Source organism: Oryzias latipes, chromosome 1 (genome assembly GCF_053564925.1).
Source record: "Oryzias latipes strain Hd-rR chromosome 1, Olatipes_Hd-rR_3.1".
Taxonomy (NCBI): domain Eukaryota; kingdom Metazoa; phylum Chordata; class Actinopteri; order Beloniformes; family Adrianichthyidae; genus Oryzias; species Oryzias latipes.
The window spans coordinates 20,328,764-20,350,977 of NC_136237.1; the positions used below are offsets into that span (position 1 = coordinate 20,328,764).

A 22,214-nucleotide genomic window follows, 5' to 3' on the forward strand; every position below is an offset into this window, starting at 1 on the left:
ATAAGTGCTGCAAAACCTGATGTGTTAAATCTGATGCAGACTAAAAACATGGCTTCCACCGCAGAAAGGCCGCTAACACTCAACTTTCGAAAGAACGAGACAGCTGGATGAAAAGAACGATGAAGTCCGTATACAATAGTGAAGGGTGGAAGCCTGGTCACTGCTGCATTGTTGCAAACTGATTTACAGGTTTAAGCTACCAGTGCATGCGAAGAAAAATGACTTGTGAGCATCTCAGTCACAAGTCTGCACTGCGTTACTCAGGACATGTGGTGGAGATTACCTCTGGCTGTCAGCAACTGCACCTATTAAATAACCTCAGCTTATTGGACATTGATAGGAGCAGGTTTTGCATCATTCTCTTTTCATTCTCAGAGCCAAAAAAATGATAAAAGTGTTGAAAAACAATGCATCAACTAAAATATTCTATTAAAATTGACTCAAGTTTTTTTTATTAATGGTTGTTCTTTTTTGGCGCTCTGTCCAGAACGTGTCTTTCACTGTGCAAACCAATTTTTACTGTTAAAATAATTTTTTTTTCATATAATGAAAAAAATAATCTTTTTGGTCTGTTATGCTCTACGTTTATTAAAAGCTCTGTCACAATAAATGGAATCAATCGCATAAAAACCTCTTTCTTCCTCCGGCTGAGGTCTTTTAAAGGAAATCACTGAGGTATTCTTTATAATGTACGATACAAAAGTGACCAGCCCGAGGTGGTGATCACATTTCACCATAAAACGGACCAGTAAAATTAAAACTATGAGTCATCTTGTGATGAGAACACAGGACGTGTATTTGTGTGCAGAGTCGCGTGATTCAGCAGAATCCGGGATGTGCTGAGTAACATAAAGGTTTTTGTCACCCTGCTCATTTGTCTGTGTCACTCTAAAAGTATGAAAGCTGGATCCACAGGAGACACAAAAAATGGTCATCTGTGGTGGAAAGCAGAAAAAAGGACATTGAAATAAGACTTTGGGGAGGGCGGGCTGAGCCGCAAGACCAGGCAATAGATGAAAACACTGCTCTTATTGGCACAGATGGCTTGGATTATGGCAATCATCCTGAGTGAGGACTGTTCACCTCTCCCAGAGGAGTAGTGTGCTTGCTGTTCTTGGACAATTCCCACTAACAAGAATGTTGGTTCTCCTGCAGACCGTTCTGCCACGTTCCCCTCCACTTCAATTACTTCGGAAAGGTCTCACAGGTACTTTATTGCACGATGAAATAGAAATTTCTGAGCCTCAACGCATAAAAATAATCAGCTATTAAGTGTTGATTTATGAGTTGAGGTCAGAGGGAGAGTCCAACTGACCTAAGAGCAGATGATTTCAGTTAGAATTGCAACAAACTGGTGAACATGTGAACAACAATTACACTTTATTTGAATTACATTAAATTGCAGTTTTTCTGGTTACGTTTTTGTAACAAAGTCTGTCTGTGGAATTGAGAGCAGTTGATGGTACGAGTCAGGATTCAGGAAAGCAGGCGAGTGCTGCCATCTAGATGTTTTGAAGACTAACTGCAGCTGAGGAGGATTTTTCTGGCTGAACCAAATCACCAGCCACCCAAACAAACAATCTGGAGTTTAAAAGAAGTTCTTCTTTACATGCAATATGAAAGGCCAAAGCATATTAAAATTAAGACTAATGAGTAACACTGTTGCTAAAAGTAAGTTGATGCTATTAAGGAGAAGCATTTATTTAAATAAAAAGAGCTTCTTACATGGCATCAGATCAAATTGAATAATAAATAATAACTAGGTTGCATCTTATTTCTTTGGTGTTTACTCTGGTAAAGACTCAAGTCTGGGCTAAAAACTACAATTGAGATAATACATTAAAAAACAATCTTGTCCTGCTTTTTTAACTTTATTTTTAAATGTATCATTTGGGAAAAAGCTGTTCAAAAAAGCATTGAACATTAGATTCTAAATCATGTTTTTTCATCTATTTTTAAGCCTTGTCTTGCTACTATTTTATCAACTGTGTTTCCTCTTCTATTCCTTGTCTTTTGGCACCACACATAAATTACCCCGAGGCTTCCTTCAACTGCTATTTCCTTTCCAGGCTGGTTTGCCATCATGACTTCCTTGGTATTTACTAGAAAAATACCCTTTAAGAATATGTGTGTGTTATTGCTGAGAGTAAGTTTGGCACATATATGTTTTGATTGAGCCACTGTATAGATGTCCCAATATTATGTTGGAGCATTTTATTTGCCCACTTTTATGAATCTGTGCAAAGTTATATCAGGTTTATTTAGCTCATTAAGAGCCACCAGTTAGATCTGCAACCTAACATTTTGTGGTGAGACGGCCATGGTGTCCTCTTGTACAACCTAAAGGTGAAAATAGTTGGTGCAAATGAAGGTAAACTTTGTTGACAGAATAAAAATCAGCTATCATATGATGTTCTGAATATTCAAGCTTTTTTTTGGGGTTGGATTTAGAAACACACTCAGATAAAAATGGTGTTTTTGATGTTTTTGACATTTTTGTGGCATTTTTCTCATGATGGAGAAAAAAAGATTAAACTCAAAATAGCCTTTTCGAGTATTTATTTATTAAATTTATGGGGAATTAAGATCAGATGAAAATATGCCATTGGAAAAAGAGCTTATTTGCGACGTAGGTGCTACAGTCGGCAACCCACAAGCTCTCTGCTCGTTCCATTCTGATGCATTCACTGGCGACTAGATCCATGTTCGTCTTGTTTTCCTCGTCTGAGGTGGCATCTGGCTGGATAGCTCTGTTACTGCTCACCATTTTTGTTACACCAGTAATGTTAGGTTAGGGTTGTGAGAAGCTGTAAGCTAGCAGCCAAGAGTGTAAACGGATGGACGAAGGGAAGTGGGGGCGGGCTTACTCTGTTGCAAAAGTCCTACCCACAACTCAGAGGTGTATTTCTAAGGAACTACTGCTGCTCTGCAGCAACTATGTCCAAGAAAATCACACAAAATGTATTGATTTTGGCTAAAAACGGCATAATTATACTTAAAAGAAAAACCTGGAACGCTGCTACAATAGATCAAAAGATGATCAGAGTAAAAATTTAAAAACCAAAATTGTGTTTTTATTCTGTTTTCAGAGTTTGTCTATGAGTTAAAACCATACAAACCAAACTTCATATGATCACCTCAGTTTAAAAAAAAGATAAACGGATAAAAAGGAAAACTAGGTCTTAAACATTACCTGAGTCTATGTCAGTTGCAGACACCCTAACCACTGGCTCTCCAGCGTCTCTGTTCTCTGCCACACTGGCCTCATAGATGATCTCACTGAAGACCGGCGCCTGATCGTTCACGTCCCCCACCTTCACCGTCAGAGTCTGAGTGGAGGAGAGCTGGGGGGCGCCGTGGTCAACAGCACGGACAGTTATACGGTGGACTTGCTGAGTCTCATAGTCCAGAGGAGAGGACAAAAACAGGAGACCTTAAAGACGAAAAATACAAACAAAAGGTCCAAACTTAGAAGATGCAGAGTTTTTCAAGAGAAAGAGGCAATCTCATTGAGTAAAAATTGTTACAGTAAAATTACCAAAATAAAATCTGTTATTTAAAGAAAACGCAACTTTTCATCCTCACAACGTACTGTATATAAATATATAAATATATCAATAATAAACCTTTGGTAAGGTGAATGTTAAGATGTCTCCGCCATGCAAAACAGGTTAAAAAAAATTCATTAATGAAAAAAATTATTGCAAATAAATAAAGAATTTAAAGGTTTCATTTAATTTTTGTCACTATTCACTAAATCTAACTTAATCTCAATGACTTCTGTTTTTCAAAGAATGACAATTGTGAGAATTAATTTGTTTTTAATACAATGAAAATTCGAAAAGAAAGAAATTTGTATGCTTTTTTATTGTTCGTGTAAATAAAACAAATACAAGTGGTTACCTGTTCTCTCCTCCAGCGAGAAGACACCCTTGCTGTTTCCAGCGATAAGGGAGAAAGTGGTAACCCCATTTGCCCCCAAGTCCCCATCTATAGCCAGGAAATGATGCAGGAGACTCCCCACCTCTGCATCCTCCATCACCTGGACTGTGTCGCCTGACACAAACACTGGCCGGTTATCGTTTACGTCTAGCAGAAAGAGCTGAGCCGTCACCGACGCCTGTTTCCTCTCCTCCTTGCTGATGGCCTGGTCTGTTGCAGTTACAGTGAACACAAAAGAGGGTACACTCTCGCGGTCCAGTGGTGCTGCGACAGTCAGGCAACCTGTGCGTGGGTCAATGTCAAAGGGGAAATGGGATGGAGACTCGCTGATGTCAGAGGTAAGACTGTAACGGAGGGCACCATTTGGAAAAGTCCCATCTGCATCTCTGGCATGAAAGGCAAATGCCAGTGACCCAACTGCGGCGTCTTCGCGTAGACCAAAAATCACCAGCTCCTCCAAGAACCAAGGCGTGTGATCATTGACGTCTTCCACCGTGACACTGACAGCAACAGACACGTTCACCCCAGCAGCAGGGCCCACATCCTCAGCGCGAACCAGCAAGAAGAACTGAGACGTGGACTCGTAGTCCAGTGGCTGGTTAACGTAGAGGTCACCAGAGGTGCCATCAATGCCAAAGTAAAGGCTCCCATCCCCTTCGGCGATGGAGTAATGAAACCTGCCTTCACTCCCCACACTCACAGAGCCAATAACAGCCCCAGGCTTGGTGTCCTCACGCACAAAGAAATGCCTCAAAGCCTGGTGGCTGGAGATGCCGAACGCTTTCTCAGATCCATAGACCTGTGGAAGAAAACCATGCAACACTTGTAGTTACAACAGGAAACTAAAATTATTTCCACCACAAGTAGTTCTTACCTGCACATGAAGCACTGCAGTATTTTCCTGTGGAGAAACTCCACCGTCCTTTGCTGTTACTTTCAGAATGTAATGCTGTTTGGTATTTTGGGTGAAAAGCTGAGTCATTCTAATCTCTCCGCTTTCACTGTCCACCTCAAAGTGTCCGACCGCATCCCCTTCTAAACCGAAAGACAGAAAACAGCAGAGTTACCATCTCTGTTCGTCAGGTAAAAACAAAGGCTCCAACTGAAAAACACACATTTAGAGCTCACCTGTCATCAGAGAATAAGTAACTGTTCCATTCTCTCCTGCATCCAAGTCTGTTGCAAACATGTTTGTCACCACAGATCCTGCAGGGGCATCTGCCTGCATCTGCCAAACAGAGAGGAGGGAGATGAAATGCTCATCACACATAACCAGTGTTGAGTAAACCTCACAAGCCTGGATGGAGAGCTCCTTTGACCACATGTTGTCTTGCTTCTTTAGATTAATGTACATGTTTGGTCAGTAGTTGAACTACTCAGATGACTCAAAAAGATTAAAGCGAAAATTAAAACTAAAAAAATAAATTATTTCTCAACATTTGAAAAAATAAAATCCTATGAAACACTAAGAGAACAAATGAATGACTGAAATGTGTTTGGAAATGAAAGCCAATAACCACTACAGACCCAGGTTTGCTCAATAATTTCTATTGGGCAAAAAAATCAACTATTGAGAAAGATGATAACTTTAACCCTTGTGCTATCTTAGATGACCCCACCCTTACTTTGGCATGTTCTCCCTACCATGACAAAGATGGATAAAGGTGGAAAGATTTCATATAATCCATGGACACCAGTGAGGTTCACAAATCATTGAAGAAAAAAGGTTCAGCGCACTGTCTAGTGGGTCTAGATGACCCAACTCCCAATGTTAAAGTGCCTAGGATAGCACAAGGGTTAAAAAAAGATTGAAGAAAGTTTTTACATTTGGAATATAAAAAGAACTGCCTTGCCTGCTTGGAGATAAAAAAAAAAGGAACATTTAAGGTAGTTTGACATTTTTCTGCCTATATAAAAATAAACAGTATATTTAGAAAAACCAACAAAGCTTATTTACGGGAAGTTAAGCTGCTTAAAGTGAACAGCAAACAAGTTGTTATAAAAAAAACTATAACGGAGCAAACATACAGTACAGACCAATAGTTTGGCCGACCCTCTCATTCAAATGAATGGGACAGTGTGTCCAAACTTTTGGTCTGTACTGTAACATACAATGTTGTTGGCAGAAAAAAGTAGGGTGTACTTCAAGGCAATTATCACTTCTCTCCAAGTTCCCACTTTCCATTGACATATTTTTAAATATGTTTTTTGCGTTTTTCATGAACTCTGAAATTGTTATTTTTTGTTAGTTGTTATGATTTCTTCAAACTTTTGTTTGTATATTTTTAGAAGTTTGGGTTTTTGATTGGCAGGTGGATGGTCTAATGGGTGAAACCAACTTTTATTTATTTCCATGTGTATAACAAATATTTTTTAAGGAATACATTTTTTATCCATGATATAGGAAGGTTGCTCATTGTAACCAGACTTAGAAAGAGGGTACATTGAACAAGTAATTTTTATGTTTTTATAGATTTTTGTAATTTGAATACTTTTATTTTTTATTACTATTTAATTACTTAATAAAACGTAGCTTTAGCTCTCATCAACAAAAATAAAGCTTTGTTTCCATGTTATTTTCAACCACTGCATCAAATAAAATTTAACAATAAAGTAATTTTTTTGGAGTTATTCTGTTTTTCACATCAGTTCATGGTGTTAAATTATGGAACTCATTGGTATTACATTTAAACATGCACAAACAAAACATTCAAGGATAAAATTTTTGATAGATACACTACAATGATGGATAACAATTTAGATTAACTCAAACTGTGAATTGGGGATCAGTTTTGGAAGGGGTCATTGTTTTGGAAAGAATTACTTTTAATTTATTTATCTTTATTATTATTTTTTGTCTGTTGCCATCTTGTGTTAATACGCTGATCAAGGAGGTGCATGTACAATAAGATGTTCTTTTTCTGTCTAACTTCTACTGTTCATAGAAAATAGCTTCTTTTATTTTGGAACGTCTTGTATGAACAATAAAAAAAATAGAGAAAAAATATAAATATTCTTTTGAACATTTCACTCACGTGGATACTCAGCTCTTTGCTAGCAGGAATGTGTCTAAACTGTGGACTGTTGTCGTTGATGTCTGTGATCAGGATGTGAACGGTTGCCGTGGCGTTTAAACGAGGGTGTCCCTGGTCAGTCACCATCACCTTCAGGGTGTGCTGGCCGTGTCGCTCCCGATCCAACGCCACCCAGTTGATGATCTCACCTGGAGGAGAGATCATCACAAAGTCAGACTGACAATCGCAGCGGAGGGGTCTATGCTGATGGGTCACCTGTTCTAGCGTTGATGCGGAAGAATTTCCCGTCCGACAGAAGGATGTAGGACAGCTGGCTGTTTTTCCCAGAGTCCTTATCAACAGCCTCAACTGTTCCGACGAGACCCTGAGGTGAGGACCCCTCTGACACAGTGAAGTAGTAAACCTCTCTACCAAACACAGGTGCGTTGTCATTGATGTCCAACACATGAACGATCACTGTTGCTGTTGCTGTGGTGTTTTCCAGAGAGGCATCCGTGGACGTGGCCAACACTTGAAAACGAAACCTTGACTCAGCCTCAAAATCTAGACTGTTGGAAAGGTACAGCCACCCAGTCTTTGGGTGAACACGAAACGGAGCGGGAGGGAACCCTGGCTCTGTTTCTAAAGAGTAAGTCAGGTCTGTGTTGGATGTGCGAGCTCCCCAGGTTTGGTGCGCTCTCACCTGGATGACTCGAGAGTCTTTGCGGTATGCCTCACCTATCTCTACCTGATAAACAAGAGTCTCAAATGCCAGGTTGTCCTCTGCGGCTTTTTGGTCCACATCAACCAAAAGTGTCAGTATGGAGCTGAGTGATGGATCTCCTTCATCCTCAGCTACAATTTCCAGCCCATAGCTTGACTGATGCCCCCCTTGTAAGCTCTGGTTGAGGGTGACAGTTCCAAGGTTGCGCTCGATGGCAAACAGCCCACCTGTATGCTTTAGGTAATACCGCACCCTTCCATTGGCACCACTGTCGTGATCGTGAGCATGAGCGATGAAGAGCACTGTCCCCGGCAGAGTCCCCTGGGACACTGTGATGGAGTCGCTGCTTTTGGGGAAGACGGGGGCGTTGTCATTTATGTCTGCTATAGAGATGTTGACTTGAGCTGTACTGTAGACCTCAGAGGTCTCTGTGTAGCACTGAAGAACCAGCAGGACGTACGGCTGACTCTCATGGTCCAGGGGCTTGATACTGCTGATCGCACCAGATTTCGGATGAATGGAGAACCATTTGTGTGGATCCCCAGACGAGATTCGGTAGGAAACAGATTTTGTTGACTCTGTGAAAAAAACAAAACACAATAACTTAATTTTTAAGGTTAATTGGACTTTATTCTGGCTGTTATAGAGCAGACAGGCTGCTGTTGTACTTAATATATGCAGCAAACTCATGTGACCAATGAAAGCACAAGAATAAGTGGTTACCTTTGCCTGTTCTTTAAAATATATTTGCAAATATAGATTTTGTGCTCAATTTCCTTAAAGATGGGTTTAAAATTTTAAATTTATTGGGATCAAAAGGTTTTATTGATGCATCAAATATAACAATTGAGAGAAAAAAGATATTTAGTCACATGATGTAAATTTAAAACGTTGTTATTGAAAAGTTTCACCTTTTTCAGTCAAAATCGAGTTAAAGTTAAATTCAATTTCAGTTACGTTAATTAAAAAAGCATTTATCTACAACAGTAAAAACCCTGAACAATATGAAACACGTGACATGATAACATGGAAATTCACAGCTAAATCTATAACTTTTGAATCCTAGCCTATATTCACAATCTTAGTAAAGCATCTGAAACAATATAATTTTAAATATCAGTAAAAAATATTTTTGTATAATTTTTAAGGTAATTGATGTGACAAACAACCCTTTCAAAAAGTAAATAATAAGCCTCTTATTTTTAAATCTATTTTTGTTTCACAACAATTTAAGTGTTGAAGTGTTAAATTAAAGTGTTAAATTATAAGTGTTTCTAAATTTTTAATAGTTATGCAGGAAATCTTTTTTAATTTTTCCACTCCTTGATTCACAAACAGTGATGAGTATGATCATAATAACCAGCCTTATTTATTGTACTTATAACCTTTTTTTAGTTGCAATACGTATTGTTTTACTATTTGGTCCCCACAGTTTGACGTAATATAATACAGGGATGTATCATTGAACAAAGTAGCAATTATAAATTTTCTTTATTTTCTTCTGGAACTTTCTCTTTAATATGTTCAACAAGATGTTTACAGGTTATTTTTTGTCAACAATGACCTCAAAAAATAATGTACTCCAAACCCTTTTAATTAAAAATTTACTTAGCTTAATATCAACAATTATTTCATTTAAAGTCCCACTCCGATCAACTTTTGAGCTATTTTAGAAGAAATTATGAAAGGAAGAGGAGCACTGAGTTGTGGGCGGGACAGTTGGAGTAGACTAGAGCAACACCACCCCTCCTTACTGTTGCTGAGAGCTCTTTGTTTATGCGCTATAACGCTAGCTTACACCTCCTCACCCACCCAACCCCCAACCTAACATAACAAAAATGGCGTACAACATCGGAGGTATCCAGCTGTACAGTTTTAAGCCAGATGCCAGCTCAGACGAGGAAAACGTACATGGATCTGGTCGCCTACAAGTGAATGCATCAGAATGGAGAGGAGCAGGTTTCTTTAACGCCACAACTACAAGCTTTTTCAAACTGAATTTTTTCCTTTTGCTCTTGATTCACACAATGTGAATGAAGAAATACTCAGAAATGCAATTTTTGAGCCTGATTTTCTTAATATATGCTCTCTGTCATCGGAAAAATGCTACAATATTTTTAAAAACACAATTTTAACCAGAATGGGTCTCTCTCCAAATAGCCAAAACTTTTCGTTTTACATAAAATTGCCCCATTAAATAATTGTGTATATTAATATATGTTGTATATATTGTATATATTTATTAATGTTGTTTATTGAAAGGTTGAAGGCTTTGGATAGACTGTTGAAAATAAATGTATACTTAATCAAATCATGTTGAATCATTTTCGAGTCAAAGTCAAATGGTGCTTTGGGAGTCTTACCGAACCCTTATCACTACAGAGCAAGGAAAGAGTTCAGGGGTTGTCGTGTTTTGCGTAAACCTGTTTGGACATTTGGGTGCTTGTTATCCATGACAGCATCTGCATTCAAGCTTTTTTTTTAATCTTCTCTGTGTTTGTTTCTTTCCTGTCCTCTCTAACCCCAGTTAGTCACAGCAGATGGTTGCCCTTATTGAGCCTGATCCCACTGCATGTTTCCAACTTTACATCCATTTAGAGAGTTTTTCTTTCCCACAGTTGTTCAGGTGAATAAGTGGGATTTCACAAAAATGTCTTCAATGTGACAAACTGGTCACTCACGGGATGTAGGCCACTATTAAACTATGCTTAGCAAACTGTGGCCACATTAGAATGAGCAGGATCAAAATAAATAATATTAATACATTGAATTAGGGAATTAGACAATATTGATTGCCACATTTCTTTTCTTGGTTGATTGTTCTTCTTGTTTTCTCAGGTCTATTTGCACAAAAATATGCTGTGTTCAAGTGACCTAAAACACTCAGTGGAGATGGTTGCTCATTGGGCAGTCAGTGTGAACTTGAAGTAATTACAGCACAGTTAGGAAAATCCCATAAGTACCCTCCAAGTGTTTGTTTCTCTTCTAAAAAACCCAAGCAGAGAGCTTAAGGATGTCCAATCTATGTTGCTTTGACTTTAAGCTCAAGTGTTAATCTCTTAATGGATTAAAGAGCCTTAAATGCCTGTCTACAGTGGAGAGGAAGTTTAGCAGTTAAAGGGACTTCATAATGTAACCAGACAATAATGAGGAGATGATCCTGAAAAGTTGGAATGATGTTTCATATACATAAATATGGATGATCTGAGCAGATAAACTCAGTTCAAAACAGATAAAAAGTCATGCATTTATTGTGTGAGAAGTCCACATGTATTTTTTTAACTAAATGTTCATTTTTAAAATGTATTAAAACATGCATCAAATGTAACTACACTGCTGTCTATATGACTCTCATTGATCAATAGTTTAAATGGTTGAGATACAAAATACAAAGGGTACAGCACTGATGAGCATCAGAACATTTTTGAGGGACAAAGGGGCAAAATTCATTAGGCTGATACTGGACTGTACCCTGGCTTCCCCCAACAGTTGCAGAGTTGTGACCCCGAGGGGATTACGCCGGTCTGGAAGATGGTTGGATGGATAAGACTTTTAATAAATTAAGAAAATAAAGTAATGCAAGTATAATTCAGTGGGATTACAATTAGCAGTGTGTCAATAAATCTGAGTTTTGCAAATAGCTCAACTATAAAATGATTATTTTTTTTAGATAAAAATCTTGCTAAATTGTTATATATTTACATTAAATATGGTCAAAAGCTCCCTCCACCACCACCCTTACTGAAAACAACCTCATTTTAAATTTCTTCAAAAGAAAAACTGAGTACATTTAGTAATATGCAAAAGAAGTGTATTTTTGGCCTTTTTTGTTGTCTATAGAAATTTAGATTAAGCAGCAGTTTATTTTTCCTGGACAGAAAGATGCGGGAAAGGAAAGGGGTGTTTGATCTGTGTCTATGGATGCGATATGCTGTTTGTTTTTCAGACATCCTTGCTACACATACTGGTCATCACCTGAATCCTGATGGTTCCATCAGTGATAACTAGCAGGGGCAGATGTAGACAGAAAGAGAACAGGACAGACTGGGACTGCTTTTGTTTGTTTGTGCTATGTTCTGAGGTTGGGCATCTACAAAAGCAACAAAAAAAAACACAAAGCTGGATTTGCTACAGGCTGCTTTTTATCTAAATGTTTTACCGTATACCTATAACAGTCAGGGTGGATACCATCTGCATTCACAACAAACAGTGTAAGCCTGATTTTGAGCATTGTGAAAGTTTGCTGTGGGGAGCAACTGGCATTAGTCTAATATTATTCTTTACTAGCTTTAGACAAGCAAAAATAATTTGGGAATCCATGTAACAGTAGCTGCAGTTTATGACCCATTACAGCATCAGAATACCAATTTAACATAGTTTTAGCATAAAAATGTTTAGTTTGACCAAACAGAATAGAGCTGGTCTTAACGTGGGTGTTGCATCACCTGAAAGTGCTTGGGTTTGACAGGCACAGAGGTGAAAACTTTAAAATGATTGCTGTATAATATATCCTCATTACTACCAGCAATGCAAATTTGTCCTCCTTAGAGGACAATTCTAAACCTGAATATCCCCCAACCACTGCATACTACTGAACAAACTCCTTTTGCTATCTACAGAGGACATGTATGGTGGATTCTGGTCTTTTAGTAGTAGATCTTAAAAATTTTGACTGTACCATTTTGTTTTCTGGTAGTCAGGAGGATATGCAAGCTTTTAAAAGCAAATTACAATAAAATGCAGAATAATCTATTCTGACAAGAAAGATGCAACAAAATGTCCATCCATCTATTTTTTATACCACTGGTTTCCATAACGGGTCATTAGGGTCATCTTAGCCACTGTTGGGCTACGGTCCGCATAGTTTATCAGAAAAATACAACAGCCAAAAGTTTGTCCTATAAACATTACTCATGTGATTCTTTTTCCAGCGGCTATGTGCACTATTCCTTTTCTTTTATTTAATACATATTCTGCTTCTGCTTTGATTGGCCAAATCTATCAGGATGCTAACACAAACCATTCCCTTCACTTCTCTCCAACACTCCTCACTATGAGGATTTGGGAATGTTCACACTTACGCGTCGGGACAACAGCCTGCACCTTCCCCACATATGTCCCGAGTGCCGCATCTTCGGGAATTGTGAAAGTGTAGCGGGATTTCTGGAACACAGCAGGAATCTGAGCACTCTGCAGGATGTTGATGGTGACCTCTGCAGGTCTGGCAGAAGCCAGACCCTCCCCATCCTGGGCTGTTATGAAAAGCTTCACACTTGCTGCACCCAGGTGGATCAGGGAGGAGTTCAGGAAGAGCATCCCTGAAGAAAGCAGATTGAGTTGGATCTGCTTGAAATTAATGCAGTAAAATAATACAATCAGAAAAAGGTTTTCTTTTATTCAACTTCATTATATTATTATATTAGGATATTTGTCTTTATGTTAGTATGTTTATGTTTACTGCCCCTTTGTGGCCACAGAGTTAGGCAGTAGCGTGAAGGGTCTTATGGGTCCTTGGCCAAGACCCTTTATACTACTGCCTAACTATGTAGCCACAAGGGGGGCGAAGTCTGGATCTCCCTGTGCCAGTCCACAGCCCAGATAAAATACAGGGTTGTATCAGGAAGAGCATCCAGCATAAAAATCTCTGCCAAAGCAAATGTGTGACTCAGTAAAAGCTGATTAAGCTGTGGCGACCTGAAGGGATATGCCAAAAAGGTGAACATGTTTATTCTTAGTCAAGTTGTGGATTGTCAATATCTAAAATCTGGAATGATTAAACAAGATAAACGTGAAAAAAAAATCTTTCTTAAAAATAGGAATAATATAAAAACAATACTACAATAATAGGTGTGCTAATGTGCAAACACATTTTGACCAACCTCATGTGATGACAGATAAAGGAATTAAAGATCTTCCTTTAAAATTCAATAAAATCTCTACTAGTTTGTATTTATTTAAAAAAAAGGTCAGAATATTAACCCATTCATTCGTTTTAATTTTCATATTTATGCTTATATCTTCCCCTTGTCCCTTGGAGCCTAAATCAGTGGATTTTCTCCTTAAACCATGCTGAGCGGTGACATAAACAATCATATCATGGGGGTTTACACAAGTCAACAAGCTACTTACACGCTCACACAATGTCTTAATCCAATCACACAGTCGTCTTACATCCCAACAAATGGGCTATGTGGTAAAAACTAAAGAAAACAGTCCTACCCAGCTGTAAGAAACCCGACATGATACAGACAAACAAAAGTCCTGGTGTCCTTACCTGTTTGTGTGTCCAGCATAAACAAGCTGGACATGTCTTTGGGTATAATACTATAGCTGATGTATCCAAACCTGCCCGTGTCTTGATCAGTCGCTATAACGCTGAGGATTTCGGTGCCAGGTGGGGCGTGGTTGCTGACACTAACAGTGTACTCTTCTGGGTTAAACACCGGAGCGTTATCGTTCAGGTCTTCTATTTCAATATGCACATAGGTTTGGGCACTCTGACCTCCCTAAAGAAGCAAAAATATATATTTTTCAATTGATCAGAACTGGATTGAGAAGAATCAGGTTTTGCCTTATTATTTGGTGATCTTAGAAAGATGTCACTCACTGGATCTTCAGCTTTGATCAGGATGTCATAAACACTCGGACCTACATCTCTGTCAATGTCCTGAGAAACACACAGCTCTCCTGTGTGGGGCTGGACTTGGAAGAGGGGGTGCCTGTCCGCATTGTCAAAGCCATCGGACAGAGAGTAGAGCAGCACACTAAACTCAGGAGTGTCTGCATCCGTGGCAACAACCTAAAACAAAGACACAGTAAAGTCAGAAAACCCCAAAATAACAACCACCTCTTTATCACCTGCACATGTTCCCCTCCTTCAATAGTCAGTTTAGCAGTTTAATACTGGTAGAAGTGTTAGTTTAGTCTTGCAAATTTGTTATTGATGCAACTCATTTTAAGGAGGTATGCATTAATATATACGTATTCTTCACAAATGTTGCCCCAATTTATAGAAAACAAAGATCTTTTTTTAAGCACTTTATGATTTACTGTATACATTTATTACCTAAATGTAAATAATCTATCAAATTCAAGTTACTTTACTTTTTCTGCTAATCCATTCAATTTAATTTAATCCATCCATTTTCTTAACTGGCTATATCCCTTTTGGGGTCACAAGGTTGCTGGAGCCTGTCCAGGCTACTGCTGGGCGAAGGCGGGGTACACCCTGCACAGGTCGCCACTCTGTTGCATTCCTTAAAGTGTCCCCATTCGTAGTCAACCTATGAATGTATTTAAACATGAAACATACTTTTAACTCTCAAAAGCAGTCATTCCTCCTGTACCCAAGTTCTTTGTGCCTTCAGCTGAACCCAACTCAATCACAATCCCTTCTTTTTCTGATTCCCTCAGCAAATATGAATCAACATCGTGTGACTACAACTGTAATTAAGAGTTGTGCCATAATTCGGCAGCTGTGACTGCAGCTTCTCCTGTTTGATGCTACTGTAAATCATAAACCAGTCTCACTCTGTCAGATAAAGGTCAACACAATAAAGGCATAAAAACGTCCTCCCAGGCAATAGAAGACTTAAGCCTCAAAGAACAAACAGGGGAAAACCGCCTGCTCTTTATTCTCCTGTGACAAGGATGTGTTTGAGTCAGTCTTTGCAGTTTACTTATAAAGAGTTATATCACTGCGGCATCAATGAACTTTTACCGCAGTAAGCCACAGAGACGAGGATAAAGGTCTGAATGGATGTGTGCTGTGACACACCCATCATGTCCAAATCAACCTTTAAGACATTGCAACATAAAAATGACACCAAAAAGGATTTATCATCAATGTTAAAGACCCACTCTGGCAATTTTGGTGTTTTTACCATGTTCTTTTAGCATTTTTTTTATGATGGAGAACATATAAAGAGAAAATTACGCTTAAATTTGTATTTCTGAGTTTTTTAGTATTCAAATCACTGGGAATCAGTAGCAGATGAAAAAAATGCAGTTTGAAAAAATAGCTTATTTGTGACATAGAAAATGCACTTGGCAGGCCACAAGCTCCCTGCTCTGCTCCGTTTCAATGTATCCACTTGCAGACAAATGGATCCATTTACGTCTTTGTTTTTCTCGTCTAAGTTGGAATGTGGGTCAAAACTGTACGGCTAGATAGCTTCAATATTACACGCTCTTTATGGTGCACCGGTAATGTTAGGTTGGAGATGTGAGGGCCTGTAAGCTAGTGGGAAAGAGTGTAAAGAAAGAGCACTCAGTAAAAAAGGAGGGGGGGTGATCCAGGTCCACAACTCAGAGGTGAACTTTTAATGAACTACTCTCGCTCTGCAGAAATTATGTCCTGGAAAATAACAGTTTTATTTTTTTATTTTTGCTAAAAACGGTGTAATCATCATTAAAAGGTCACTGGGAACACTTTGAAAATAGTTTAAAAAATCATTAAGAGTGGGACTTTAAGTATTTTCGCCTGATGTAATTACACGCCTGATGTAAAATAACTATCAAGTTGTGAGTCTACAGGGCCGTATCATCAGCCTTTAATGTCACTAACTTTTAAAGAACATTATGCTTGAATTAAGGCTTCTCATGTGAGAGTTTGAGACTGCCACAGAGTGGCACCAGGCGCCATGTCTGTCATTCAGAACTGAAGTGAGAAGAGCTCGAGTTTGTGTTTACAAGGAACACTGACGCCTTTGTGCAAAGACTCTGCGGGAAACTTTTGTCTGATGACATGGCAAACAGATGCAATGTGATTCAGAGTGGTGGAACATCTGCAGTTGTGCAGGGTTTTTTTTTCTTGTAAAAGTCTAAATATGAAACTTGGAGGAGTGGTTTAATGCTTTGTCTCTTTAAATTGAGACAAAAAAAAAGCAATCAGTCCTGTCTGATGACTAGACACATTAGCTATCAGATTTATACTGGAATTTGTACAAAGAATTTGAAAAGGTTGTGGCCAGTTTAGATGTATAATATTCTCTATAAAACCAAACAAAATTGGAGTTTGTACTTATAAGAGTCAACTCCTCACTCCTATCCAGGCACTTGCACTCACAGGGTCCTGCTTGAGCACCTGTCCTTTTTGCCTCATAATTAAAAAGTGCTTGGGTGCCCTCTTTTTTTTTTATGTATTAACATTAGTACATTTATGTTGGAGATACAAGAAAAAAAAACGTGGCAACAAACACCCCCGGTATTCTGTTGAAAACATTTTCTTGTAACAGGGGGGTTCACATCTGCCGCTTATGTCAGAGAGGGTTAGGGACAGCTGAGGACAGCGAGAGAAGCTGCTGCCCCACAGAGAACTGGAGACGACAGCGAAGCAACTTAAATCTGAAAGTTCTGGTCCAACTAGTCACCAAATATGGTTAATATTTTGGAAAGAAAAACGCTCTAGATTAGTCAAGGACTTTTTTTTAGTTTTGCTAGACGTCTGAGGGAAATTGGGAACTAAGTTCAAAATAAAACTCCGGGGGAATTTTCAAAATAAATGAACAGTATTTATGGTGAGTTCATAGCTTCCTCACTACAGGTCTGACACTATTGACCTGACATAATAACCAGACACTTCTACTCCCTGAAGACAATTAACAGAAATGAAGACAGCTGTGGATGATTAACAGGAGTGACTGATAGAGGACAGAACATGATCAAAAACACCATTGAAAAACTGAACTACACCCCCAGATCCTCACAGCAACAGTATGATATCATTAAATATTGTTAATCATTTCAGCATTCAGGGGATAAAAGTTGTAGCATGTCTGTGTTTAAAATATTACCATCTGAATTAAATTTGATTCATGTTGATTATGCCTGCAGCGTTTTGTGCCAGCAGAAATAACCTCCAGTGTTTCATTGCTTTGATGTCTTCCAAGTCTATGATAAAGTGAACAAACTCATGTTGACAATAATTTGTTTACATAAAAGAAATGGCAATTATATCACTTTCAAATACGGTAGCCGAGTAGTTATCTATTAGTAGTTTATTTTAAAATTTTACACAATTTCCATGTTGTTTAACCCTTGTGCTATCTTAGATGACCCCACCCTTGCATTGACGTGTTCTCTCTACCATGACAAAGGTGGATAAAAGTGGAAAGATTTCATGTAATCCATGGACACCAGTGAAGATCACAAATCATTGAAGAAAAAAGGTTCAGCGCACTGTCTAGTGGGTCTAGATGACCCAACTCCCAATGTTCAAGTGCCTAGGATAGCACAAGGGTTACAGGACAAAAGAATTTGTTTTTGATCTCCATTTCTGACTTTGAGCCCCTGCCCCTCTAAAACCATGTGTAGGTCCCAGCTCCTGCTTATGAGAAATGCCAGGTTTTCTAGGTACCAAACAAAATCTACATTTGTTTTTGACTGTAGTAGTCCAACTTGATCCAGATTATCCCAGTAAGGCCAAAGGTCTTACTTACATTAATAAAAATGATTAAACCGAAAAACTTTGGATGCAATCCTGGTATTGTGCATGGAATTCGGCATCTGGGAATTTCTAAGGAATGACATATTTAAATAAAGAGTCTAAATTTAAATTAAAGTGTATAATTTGCCAAACATTTGGACGACATCTATAAATACAGTCTCTCCTGAGAGGTTGTGCTCAGTTAAATGACTGCTGCAGGACCTCTCAAATCCACTGCAGTTTTAACCGAAAACATAATAATTAGGGAAATACATAATCTGCTTAACTTGTGATAATATGAGTTGGCAATACTGATAACAGTAGAGTAAAGGGAAATAGCAAATACTGAAAAAGTGCAGGGCAATCCTTGGTAGATTATGGAGGTATAGGTACCAAATTGTGGGGAAACAGTTATTTCTTTCCCTTTATTCTGAAAAATGTATCTGATTTTTGACCATTTTCGGGGTTAGTCAGATGATGGCAGCATTAAAGCGTAACTCTGTAAAGCCCACTCCATCAAAGAATTGACAGCAAACTCAAATTTTTTAGAATCAAAATGTTTGTCTCTGATGAAATCCATGCAAAAAAAAAACAAAAAAAACAAAACAACTTGCCAAAACTGTATTGTTCCTAATTGATATATTGATAGAATCAATTATGATCTGTTGGATGATTTGGTCACAACAATTTTAGTTTGAGGATTTGATATTATCCTCTTACCCACTGTCTCAAACTAGATCCACACATTTTTAACATGGTGTAACTATAAAGAATAAATTATGATACATTTAGCATCCTTTTTTTTGTAGAGAAGGGGCTATTTAAATAAAAAAGGGTACCAACAGAGGATTTTTCTTATGATAAAGTTCGGAAAATTAAGGAAAACTTTTCACACTAAAACTGTTTTTGAGTTCCCTCACCAATCTCCTTAAAAGAACTTCTACTCCATCTGCTCCCCAACTAAAGGTTCACGTGACGGACACTGCTGTTGGAAAACTCTGCTTCTCTACTTTGAGAAATCAAAACAAAGCTGTCCGAAGACTGTTGCAGCAGAAGCTCAGAATGGAACCTCCAACCACAACATTCTGTACTCCATTTCATGGACAAATTTGTTGGGAAAAGGTTTGGCTTCTGCCAAACAAATATTTTGTAAACAACAAAGTGAAAGAGGTTACATTCAAGATCATATGTTTCATCCAACAAATCAGTATATGCAAAGGTTAAAAAAGGAAATTTCTAAAAACTCCTGTTTTCAATTTGAGGAAACGTTGATACATTTTTTGGAGGCTTGCACGTACACTGCAATAATTTAGGACAGAATAATACATCTGCTAAACACTCAAATTCATCCACATTTTTCTTTACGATTAGAAAATTCTTATTTGGTTTAATTATTTTTAACAATAAACTTTCGTCTAAATTTTATTTGATAAATCTCCTGATTTTGTTAACCAAGTATTATTTTCATAAAAATTGAATTTAGCAATAAAGCTCCCAATTCTTTTCATTTAAATTAGACTTTATTTACAATCCATTTCCCCCAGTACAAACAAAAAAGCAATTAAAACATGTAATTTTGCTCAGCTTTATAGCTTTACATAATTTTATTTTTGTGCATGTATCCCCCATGGCTTTTACTTTGAGGAATTGATAAACAGTGTATTATTCTTTGTTATTTACTGTATGTTATCTGTGTTTTCCATTAAAAAAAAAGTGTTTTTTGAGATTTCAGGGAAGCAGCCATTTTGAAATGAGCCGAAAAAGCCCTTCTACTGCCCCTAGTGGAATGATGATGATCTACAGGGCAGAAAACAGGAGATACCAAATAGTGACTTTTTAAGGGAAGTTTTTATAAAACTTATGAGAAAGAGGTCTCAGAAATGTCTGTATATGATATGAATGGTTTTATAGGATTAATGCTTTTAACAGTCATTTATTGACGTTGATTTCGCGAAGAAATTATTAGCCTTTGATACTAAGGGGCTTTTTCTTCTCTGCTCTAACGCAACCAAGTTTTTTATCATTGTCTGACATACTTGTAAAAAGCAGCTTCCGACGTCGCTGTGCTCTGGTATGGACACGCTGTACAGCTGCTGCTGGAACACTGGCTCGTTGTCGTTTACGTCCTCCAGCGTCACAGACACTGTGGCTGTAGATGAAAGAGTCGGCTCTCCTCCATCTGCTGCCACCACCAGGAACCACAGCTCCTCCTGTGACTCCCTGTCGAGGGCTGCCGCCGTGGTAACCAAGCCAGACTGCGGGTCAATGCGGATCAGGCCGTCCTGGTTGGTCTTCAGGATGGAGAATCTCACATCTGCGTTGGGCCCTTCGTCTGCATCTCGAGCTGTCATCTGTATGACGGAACTCCCCAGAGGAAGATCTTCTGCAACGCTGATCGTGTATACCTCTTTCTCGAAGACAGGGAGGCAGTCGTTTGCATCCAGCACCTTCAGAAGAAGTACCATCTCACTGCTAAGCGGAGGACTTCCAGAATCTGTTGCTTTCACCCTCAACTCGTACAGGTCCTCCTCCTCCCTGTCGAGCTCAGAGTGAACACACAACGCATAAAGAAAATCATCTGTTTGCTTCAGGGTGAACTTCCCATCCCCTCCTTCAAGCGTGACAGAGATCTTCTCCTCCTCAAGGTCTGGGTCTGACAGTGAAATCCGGGCGACATAGTCTCCAACTGATGCTGCCTCAGATACCAGAGCTTCTCCCGTCTCACTGAGAAACAGCACCGTGATAGTGGGACTGTTATCGTTAATGTTGAGCACCTTGACACCCACAAAGGTGCTGCTGTACTCGGGTTGAGCGCCGTTGTCTCGTGCCCTGATGATCAACTCATGAAAGGGTTGAGTCTCGAAATCAAGCTTCTGGTTGAGATAAACCACCCCCGTGGTTTCATTGATTGAAAAAACGTGATTCAGGTCACTCTGTCGCCTGTTGATCTCATAAGTCACTCTACCGTTGTCTCCCAGGTCGGGGTCAGTGGCGTGGATCTGGCACACAAAGGACCCGACGGGGGCATCTTCATGGATTGAGGTGTGGTATTCAGTCTGGTTGAACACAGGGGGGTTGTCGTTTTCGTCCAGCACACGTATTTTCAACTGCAGCCTTCCCGTTCTGGCTGGAATCCCACCATCAAAGCCCTCAATGGTCAAGGAGAAAACGTCCTGAGTTTCTCTGTCAAGTTTTTTACTGAGGATGAGGTCTAGATTGAGGGGCGGCTTTGATGAGCTCCAGTAATCCAGAAAGAAATAATCTGTCAGGTTACCCTCTATGATCCTGTACCCCTGAGTTCCAAAAAGCCCCTCATCCTGGTCCTCTGCACCTTCAAGATGGAAGCGGCTCCCTGTTGGGCTCAGCTCTGACACCTCCAGCTCCACCTCCCCAGATGGAAACACTGGGGAATGATCATTGATATCTTCCACCTCTATTCTCACTCTGATCACCTCCCCCGTGAGAGTGGCTGCCACAAAGTCGTACTTATCTCTGTTCTCTCTGTCCAGGACCACCGCAGTGGAGATGATGCCCGAGTCCGCGTCGATTTCCAAGTCTCTGAACACATACGAGTCTCTGCTCTCTGAGATGAAAAATCCAGTGCTGCGTCTGCTCAGTCCCGCTCCCAGATCTCCGACAATAGTTCTGGCGGGCAGACCCTCTTTGACAGACAGGGTCAGGTTGTATACCTGTCCGCGCGCCTGTGCGCAAAAGAGAGCCAGCAGGAGCGCGCGAAGAAGCTCCATTCCTCCCTGAGACGCGGTTTTCCAGAGGACAAGGCGAGACTACATCTTCCCTGATCTAATTGAATCCACAATCACGTTTTTAAAAACATTTTTCAAAGCGAACCCAGAAATATTTGAGTGCACAGGACAGCGCGCGCTTTCTCTCCATCCATGTTGGAAACTCCAAACAGCCTGTGGCGCAAATCCTCCGCGGTCTACAGGACTCCTCCGCCTGAGCGCGTGCGCTTAACGCTCCTCCTCGCAGACTGCGACTCCCTCGCTGATCTTCTCCATCTGCAGCCCGGGTGGCTTAACATGGAATTAGGGTGCCAGATAATTTCCTTCACAGCCTCGCGCTGGCAGACAGGTGGCCGCGTGCGCTT

At 39.4% G+C, this 22,214-nt stretch overlaps 1 protein-coding gene across 2 annotated transcripts in view; it reads right to left on the reverse strand.

The window, feature by feature from the left end:
• Positions 1-21,983, reverse strand: part of LOC144990969 (protocadherin-23-like) — a 36,612-nt gene extending 14,629 nt beyond the window's left edge. Inside the window, exons 1-10 of one of the 2 annotated variants that reach the window (XM_078944464.1) lie at positions 20,143-21,983; positions 14,288-14,479; positions 13,955-14,186; positions 12,762-12,998; positions 7,233-8,258; positions 6,978-7,165; positions 5,071-5,164; positions 4,817-4,977; positions 3,904-4,741; positions 3,194-3,433 (exon numbers count right to left, since the gene is read on the reverse strand). In XM_078944464.1, the coding sequence (XP_078800590.1) occupies positions 3,194-3,433; positions 3,904-4,741; positions 4,817-4,977; positions 5,071-5,164; positions 6,978-7,165; positions 7,233-8,258; positions 12,762-12,998; positions 13,955-14,186; positions 14,288-14,479; positions 20,143-21,852 (4,918 nt within the window). In that variant the 5' untranslated portion in view covers positions 21,853-21,983. Of the gene's footprint in view, positions 1-3,193; positions 3,434-3,903; positions 4,742-4,816; positions 4,978-5,070; positions 5,171-6,977; positions 7,166-7,232; positions 8,259-12,761; positions 12,999-13,954; positions 14,187-14,287; positions 14,480-20,142 lie in introns of both variants that reach the window. The other variant, XM_078944456.1, reaches the window with a different exon arrangement.
• Positions 21,984-22,214: the final 231 nt, after the last annotated feature.